The sequence below is a fragment of the Corylus avellana genome, chromosome ca2 (genome assembly GCF_901000735.1).
Source record: "Corylus avellana chromosome ca2, CavTom2PMs-1.0".
Lineage (NCBI taxonomy): Eukaryota > Viridiplantae > Streptophyta > Magnoliopsida > Fagales > Betulaceae > Corylus > Corylus avellana.
Window position 1 is genome coordinate 9650602 of NC_081542.1, and position 8915 is coordinate 9659516.

Consider the following 8915-nt stretch of genomic DNA (forward strand, 5'->3'; position numbering starts at 1 on the left):
ACTTGGGGCAAGAGGTGAAATCCAGACGATCTCAAGAGGATTTGCTGGAGGTGGCTCCACAAACACCATGAGAAAGGCCTACACCTAGCGACTCTAGGCCATGGAGGTATATATAGCGGACCGTCCAGTGAAGGTTCAAAAATCAACCCGAACACACGTGGAACCCACAAGCAAGAAGCAATTATTAGAGCGAAGTGAAACAGTTGGTGGGTCTTTTCCTTTGTCTTCGTGGTAGATTGTAAGCACCCACAAATGAGGTGTTCACATTTTGTTAAACAATCGTGGATTTGCTAATGGGCAATGTGGCCATTTCACATAGTGGGTTAGGGGCAAACATGGGAGAAAAAGACTAAAAGTATCATGTGAGACGCACGTGGTGGACTTTCTGTCTACTCAAACGGTGATGAGTAATGGATAGTTCGAATTGAAAAATTTTGAAACTTTAGGAGAGTACATTGCAAATTTTTAAACAATGGAGTTCAAATTGAAAAATAGGTCAAATTTTAGAGGGTAAAGTACATTTCCCCCTATATTTTTAATATATATATATATATATATATATATATATATATATAAGAGTAGGCAGTTAACGGTTATTAAGCATTTTCCTACTCCTAAAACTACTAATCACCCCGCTCTAAGCGGTCAAAAGTTTTTTATAACCTCCTACCTAAGAGCATTCCCAATGGAGGAGTCATATTTTTATGTAAAATGGTTTCTCAAAACTCACTTTTATCTAGTTTATCTAAGCCATTTTTAAATATCTTTATATCCGATTAGCTATATTTCTATCTATTCTATTAAAATATTATTAAAAGCAATAAAAGTTTTGGGAAAAAAAGAACATGTGAGAGGAAAAATGGAAAAAAGTTTTGGGAAAAAAGAGAACATGCAGAAAAAAAAGTAGGAAAAGATTTGGGAAAAAGAGAAAATAGGTGAAAGAAACAATGAAAAATAAAATAGTTCCCTTGAAAAGTGCTGCTACATTTAGCTTTTTTTTTTAGTTCTTCTAATCAAATATTTATTTTACATTTTCTTTTGGCTAATCCAATGTAGAGAATTTTTTAAACATTTAAAGAGCTATTTTAAATAAAAGTAACATTTAGTTCTTCCATTGGGAATGCTCTAAGCGGTTAAAAGCTTTTTATAACCGCCTACCAAAATCGTTATACGGTTATAAGCAGTTAGCGATTGCGGAACCGTTATAACCGAGTAATTCTAGATAGTCTACTTGTGTTCTACTAAGAATGATATGGTTATTAAAATCACCCTTTGATCAAAATTCAATAATGATCAATCACAAGTCCAGTGGTGATTTTAATAGTCACATCATTCTTAATAGAATACAAGTACGCATCCTAAAATTACTCGTTATAACCATCTCAGTTGTATTCCCATGAGGGAAACCATTACAAAATCAAAACTCAGATCTAAGGAAGCCAGGGGATGTGGGAACTTCGACCCAAGAAAAATTCATTTGTTTCTTCCCTTTGCTACACAACTTATACCAGAAACCAATGGCCAAAGCTCTTGTTTTCCGACTATGACTGCCTCTTCTTTTTCTGGATAAAAGAAAAACAAAAGCTTCGATTTTCTTTATGTTCTCCTACTTTTTCTGGGCGACCAAACAAATGTAGATTCGAACCCATAAAAGAAAATCAACTGAACACACGTGGAACCCAAGAGCAAGAAGCAATTACCAGAGCGAAGTGAAACGGTTGGTGGGTCTTTTTGTAATGATCGTGGATATTTGGTGATGTGATTTGTAAATAAATAACAATAAAAGACAATAAATATAACAATTTTGGCACTTCAAGGGGCCAATCCCTCCTCTAGCACACGACTATAACCTCACGGGTTTTGATTCAATTACTTCGATACTTTCATTGGAATATTAACAAGCTTTAAATACAATACCAAATGCTGGAAATAACTACCCACAACACAACATGAGATAACTTCTACGGTTGAGACCCCTAACACTTAACTTTCCTTAAGATAACTATAACTACCCCAATTATGTAACTCACAAATACTAAACACATTAATTCTATAATCACTAATTAAATATATTAACCATGATTAGGCCATAACACTTTTCCTGTGTCTTCGTGGTAGAATGTAGATTGTAAGTACCCACAAACCCCGCCTTCCTTTGATCTAGTTTTGATTTGCAAATGTATATACTTCTGCTGAGCAACAAAGTCCTCCTTTCTTCATCATCCCCATTTCACCAAACCCAAAGCTCACAGGAACCTCCCTGTTCACAAATGACGGATTGGAGACCTTACACCAAGACCCATTTCCCATTTTCGGAGCTGAACTTACCAATGCAACCAAAACCCACCAGCCCCTGCCGTCATTTGATCGAGTTTAGAAGAGACAAAACATTTTGCTTAGTTGGGAACAGACAAAGAATAGAATGACCCATTTGCTTTGTCGTTTATCACTTGTTGAATCTTGACCGTCCATCTCCTTTAAGGTGATGTCTGGATCCTTGGGTTGGATATCTAACGATCTCATGCGAACACGCCTCTTGAAAAGATTCCGTCCTGTCTTTTATGATTTTGGGTGCTTTATCTCTACAGTGCTCCTCTGTCACTCTCTCACACACAGACTCACTCTCTTCAGATCTTCTGATGAGGAATTAATTCATCTCAGCCGATAGCTCGGAATTTACCATTTTAGGCATGGCTGCCCATTTTCCTCTGCTCCGGGCGCCAACCTCCCTCTCCACCAGACCTCTTCATATCTACAGCTTCAAGCCCACTACCCCAACCTTCTCTTCGTACATTCCAAGACAAAGTGGTCGGTCCCGTATGTTTCTTTTGCAAAATATGACATCTATGTTTTGCTCTTTTCATTCTGTGCATGTGTCTGTTTTGCAGGTTTGCGTGGATTATCTTCTGTCGCATGCGCTTATTCAAATGGGAGGGAGCCTGAGCCTGACTCGGTGGATGACGGTGTCAAGAGTGTTGAACGGCTGCAGGAAGAGAAACCACGTGCCGAGTTGTCTGATAGGATTGCATCGGGGGAATTCACTGTGGAGCAATCTGGGTATACTTAATTAATATAATAACCTTGAAATGAACGATGATCCTTTTGTTTCTCTTAGCATAGTAATCTACATTAAAGAATTGTGTGGATGTGCTTATATGGCAAGATATCCCATGTGGTTTAAAAATATTAGCCTTGAACAACATTGCTATCTTAGATGCTGTGTAGGGATGCATGGCTGAAATGAAATGGGCATTTTTTGTTAATCTATCAAATACTACCAGTCACAATGTCAAAATCTATCACTTCTTATAAAAAAAAAAAAAAGAGTTGGATTATAAGCTTATTAAGCAAATTATTTTAATCAAATTGTAGCCATTAGAATTAGATAGTCCTTCTATAGAATTCATTGAGATGTCAGACCAAATCCTAGTATGAAGAGGTAGGGGTTGTAATAACCCAGCAGGATTTAGATTCTGTGTCTTATTTCCTTGATAAGAGTCACATTCCCTGATGAACTGTTTGATATCCCTTTTCATCCCAGACCAAATAAAATCAGCCGTAGCTCTCTGTAGGGTTTTGTGATACCCTGAGTGTCCAACAATTGGGCTACTATGTACAGTGTAAAATCCTGTCTTTAAGTCCAGATTCCTCACCCAAGAAATATTCTGCCATTCTTGAAGAGTGGACCATTTCTCAAACTGTAACCCTTTCCTTCTAGTTTTCCCTCCTTCAGTTTCGATTGGATATCTTGGATGTTGCATCTTTTGAATAAGTTGCCTTCAAGTCTTCAATCCATGTAGGGTCTAGAAAAGTAATAACAGAAATACTAGAGTCCTCAGTATCAGTGCATTTGCAACTCTGTTCTCCTTACCTTTCTTGTATTCAATTGGAAAATCGTAACCCAACAACTTAGAAACCTATTTTTGTTCAGAGGGAATACCAACATTCTGCTCTAGGAGGAACTTCAGAGTATGATGATCTGTTTGAACTGTAAATGGTTTCCCTAGCAAATAGGAACTGCAAGTACCACGACAGTAGTTCCTTTTCATAAGTTGACAAATGCAGAGCCGACTTATAAAGGCATGTGGCCTATTATCTTGCATCAACACAGCTCATACCCCTTCACCAGATGCATCACATTCAATCGCAAAGGTTTTAGTAAAATTAAGCAGGGCTAACACCCGTGGGCTAGTTGACTGCAACTCTGAGTTTTTGGAAAGCCTCTCTATCTGAGTCAATCCACTTAAAAGAATCTCTCTTCAGTAGTGAAGTCAATGGGGCAGCTATCAGTCCATAACCATGAATAAACTTCCTGTAATAGCTTGTTAAACCTAGAAAGGGCTAAGAGGACTAAAGCATGGCATAGGCAGCAAAACCCTTAGTGACGATGTCCAGGAAAAGTCCAGTTTAGCATTGAATCTATATTCCCTTAGCACCCTCTTTTGAAATTATGAGACCTAAGTAGTCAATTTCAGGTAGCCAAAACTTACTCTTAGATCTCTTGGAATAAAGTTGGTGCTGTTTCAAGGTTCCCAAAATAGTTTTTAGACGTGTCAAGTGCAATTCTAGACTATAAATGTAGGCTAAAATGTCATAGAAAAACACAATCACAAAGTTTCTCAAATTGGGTCGAAAGACATCATGCATTAAACCCTGATAGGTAGAAGATGCTTTTTGTTTTTTAAATGAATAAGGTAAAAGGTGTGTATTGGTTAAGTCAAAAGGCATAACCAGAAATTCATAGACCTTCATGAGTATGGAAAGCAGTCTTATGAATATCCTTCTCCCTCATTTTGATCTGGTTAGCACCAGATCGTAAATCCATCTTAGAAAAAATAGTGGACCCATGCGATTCATCCAGTAACACATCCACTGCGGAATAAGATGTTTATCCTTATTAGTTTCCTTGTTTAAAGCCTGATAATTGATGTTCATGTGCTAACTTTCATTCACGTTCCTAGCCAATAATGCAGGCGAAGAAAATGGGGATAGACTTGGCCTAATTACCCCATATTCTAGGCACTCCCGAACAATCTTCTCAATTTCTATTTTTTTATACTTCGGGTACCTGTAAGGTGTAAAGCATAGAGGTTGTGAACCCTCTTTCAAATTGATTTGATGGTCATGGTTTCTGTTAAGTTTTGCAAACACCTTTTCAAATTCCCCTAACAGTTTTAAGGATTTGCTCATTTTCTTAAAAGAGTAATCTTCTTGACAATGTACTTATAAAAAAAAAAAGAATCTTCTTGAAAATGGGGTTGTAATAAAACTCCTCTCTTTTCTGCCCTATGCTACTTATTAACTTCTTTCTCATCAATCAAGTAGTTCTAGTTGGGTTAAGATCCTTCCAAATTATTGTCCTTCCCATGTAGCTAAACTTGTATCTGCCTTCACTATTGATCATCTCCTCATTAGCAACTTTAACTTGTATCTGCTCCATTTTCTGGATTGGTAACTGATTTCTAGTAACCATGGAAGCATCCATAAAATTATGGGTACTACCCGTATCAATAAGCATCACCCCGTTGATTTCTTAACTGCCTCAATAGCCTCATGGTTCGAGGACTTGGTGAACTAGTAATGTCATGTAGAGATATCTCAGGAAATTCACCCAGTTCTTCTACAACTCCCTTGATAGATACAAATCCTCCCCTGCTGTCTATTCCAGGTAATCTTCTTGCCTCTCTTCCTTGGAAAACTCCATACCTTCCATTATGTACAATGTAGGAACCTTGCATTTGTGGCCTGGATGCCACTTTTCATCACAATAATAGCATAATCCTTTATCCCTTCTCTCCTGCATCTGAGATAAAGTAATCTTCTGTATAGGAACCTTGTTCTTATTTTTAGATTTTGGAGGACCCGAAGATTGTTGGGATCCTTGTGGTTGTACTCTTTCCACTTCACCCCCAAAGACCTCATAACCTCTCTGCTGCTCCGCACATACTCTTCTTGAATTGAGCGTTTAGTGGAGTTGGATTGAGAATTCTTACAGGCAACCTTATTTCATCCTTCAACCCACTTAGAAAACAACTCAATTTGTTCCTTTCAGACAACCCTCTCAGCCTGTTGGATAAACTTTGAAACTCTGGCTTGTATGACGTTGAAGTAACCTGCCTTAGCCTAGTGAGTGCCTTCATTGGATCATCATAGGCTGTTGGTCCAAACCTCACTTGAAGAGCTTTGACAAATGCATCCCAAATAGTAAAAACACCAGATTCCTCTGCATCCTGAAACCATACTGAAGCCTCTCCTTCCAATATGAAGTGAGGCCATTAGAACCCAATGATGGATGGGTGTTTGATTGTAGTTGAAAAACTGGTTTACTGTGTATATCCATCCAGATGGATTCTTTTTCTGATGACAGGGAAACCCCCTAAGTCCTTGTGTACCCACCTTTGAAAGATAAACCCCAGACTCGTGTAATGCACACCACCACACGAATCGGTTAGATTTGGCTTTTGTCTGGGGTGTGGCCCTAAGGAGTTATTTGCGCCCAAGGGGATTCAAACCTTATACTTGATGGTTATGCCACCAAAGTCCAAAGCCTTCACCACTTGAGCCAACCCCTTGGGCTTAGATGGATTCTCCCCATCAAATCTTGAAAAGTCCAGTTTGAGTGTCCTTGTCTGCAATCTTGCATGCTGCCCTCCTGTTGTTTTAGCTCCATCTTGATGCATATGTGAGTTTCTGCCTTGTACATTAGTTAAAGCTCTTATACTTTTTGCCATATTACTCATCTGAACAATATCTTCTAATATCTTCCATTGGTTTTCTTGAGCTCGCTGTTGTGCTTCTTGCTGCTGTCGCATATTGGCCACTGATTCTGTTAGTTGAAAGAAGCGTGTACCTTCTACCATTGTAGGAAGAATTGTTGTGATACCACTTCTTGTATGCTTGTTTAGTTTTCAGTAGAGAGTGTATCTGTGATGATTTGTAGTGCAATTGGTGAATTGAAGGAAAGGAAATGGAAATAAGAAGAAGAAAGAATTGAGAGTGACTCGGTTCAATGTAGTCAACCTCCAAAACAAAGTCTTTTATATTTCTCCCGAGTTGTTTTTACATTTCCCCCTTGGGCCCTTTAGACAAGCCTTAGAAACTTAACCACCTCCCTACTCATCAGGCCTAACTGACTAAAATAATAAGATAAAGAAACCAGAAGTGGCTAACAGCCCAATAAACTTATCTATCTAAGCAATCACATGGAAATTTAATCCACCTAGGATTACAAATGGCACTATCTGATATAGCAACACACGCCTCCATTATTAATCCACATGCTCTCCTCCAGATTCCCTTAACACTCCATACACCTTCCTTCAGATGCTGCCACCTATTCCAAAAACCTCAGATTATGCCATCTATTTCCCCATTCCTGAGCTCCTCCCTTTCTATGCGATTAGCTCCCAACCCTTATTTGAAACCCATTTCTCTATGTACCATTCCCTTCTTACCAGAATCTTACCATTGCACCCTTCATCACTGGGCCCATTACATATCCTTTGGTTTTATTTCACTTAGGCATTCAAATGCTCACTTAGGTGTGCGTTTGAACTCCAATCTTGATAAGATGACTACTTATAGATTCAAAAGTTAATCTTGGAGGGTTGAATATGTGTTTATACTTGTTTGTTTGTTTGAATACAGTCAAGGATAAATCTTCTTCATTGCATTTCTGCCTTCAAATGCATGTATGTGACCATTTTATAGATTCGTATTTATTCATTTGTCTTTTATTTTGGGTACAAGTTTTCCATTTGTAGCGTTGAGGAGTTTGTCAAAGTTGGGGGTTCCTAGTGCAATTCTGGAATTCTTATTCGGGTGGGTTGATGCCCATGAAGAGTGTGCAAAGATTCCGGAGGCAAAAGGATCAATTGGTGCCATTCGAAGTGAGGCCTTTTTCATTCCCTTGTATGAGCTCTACCTCAGATATGGTGGAATTTTCAGGTTAAATTTTGGGCCAAAGGTTTGTTTTTTCTTATTTCAACATCCATTTCACCTTGAATTTATTAGATTATTAATAGGGCATGTCAGTTACGGATTTTTGATCAACCCTTGATGTTGGTTGTAGTCATTTCTAATAGTTTCGGATCCTTCCATCGCAAAACATGTATTGAGGGATAACTCAAAGGCTTATTCGAAGGTAAACCAATTGACCTTTCACTAATTGCTTATTCTTTCGTTCTCTCTCTCTCTCTCACATAGCCGCTGTTAACTCTTTGATGTCAGGGTATCTTGGCTGAAATTCTAGAATTTGTCATGGGGACGGGGCTTATCCCAGCTGATGGGGAGATATGGCGTGTTCGAAGACGTGCTATAGTGCCAGCATTGCATAAGAAGGTAACTTAAGTGATTTATGGATTTGGTGTTTATGTTGTTCACCTACCAAAGTTTCCATGTTCTTGTGATGTATGTCTTTCAATAAGTTAATTGTACAATGGGAAGTTGAGTGTTCTGAATGGCCAAAGAATGAGGCATGACATTACACACTACATGAGAGACAGAGTCTAAGCCTTTTGGTACTTAATATGAATATTAATACTATGTAAGAGTTGTTAGTTTTGGACGCAGATAGATGAGTGTGATTTATATGAATAAATTTAAACATTTTACCATTAGAAGGATGTAACAAAAAGTGTTTTATATCCATTATAATGGGCATCATTTGAATTATACGAAAAACAGCTTATATGGTTGATAAAAAGGAAATATTTGCTTTAAGAAAGAAATATATCTAAATATTCGAAGAAGCTATACAAGGGTTTTGCCGGACTTGTTCGTATAGTACCTAATATTTCTAACAAGAATGTTAAATTACCAGTTATCTCAAAAGCTTAAGTTGATAGGAAGAGGTAAATTTTGATATCATTAATAAGGTATCAAAGCCAAAGGTCTTGGGATCGAACTTTGATTCC

At 38.0% G+C, this 8915-nt stretch overlaps 1 protein-coding gene across 1 annotated transcript in view; it reads left to right on the forward strand.

The window, feature by feature from the left end:
* Positions 1-2504: 2504 nt before the first annotated feature.
* The window catches only part of LOC132170538 (protein LUTEIN DEFICIENT 5, chloroplastic), a 21309-nt gene continuing 14898 nt past the window's right edge, over positions 2505-8915 (forward strand). Inside the window, exons 1-5 of the mRNA XM_059581548.1 lie at positions 2505-2808; positions 2889-3057; positions 7750-7966; positions 8072-8143; positions 8230-8340. Coding sequence (XP_059437531.1) covers positions 2691-2808; positions 2889-3057; positions 7750-7966; positions 8072-8143; positions 8230-8340 — 687 coding nt within the window. The 5' untranslated portion in view covers positions 2505-2690. The remainder of the gene's footprint in view (positions 2809-2888; positions 3058-7749; positions 7967-8071; positions 8144-8229; positions 8341-8915) is intronic.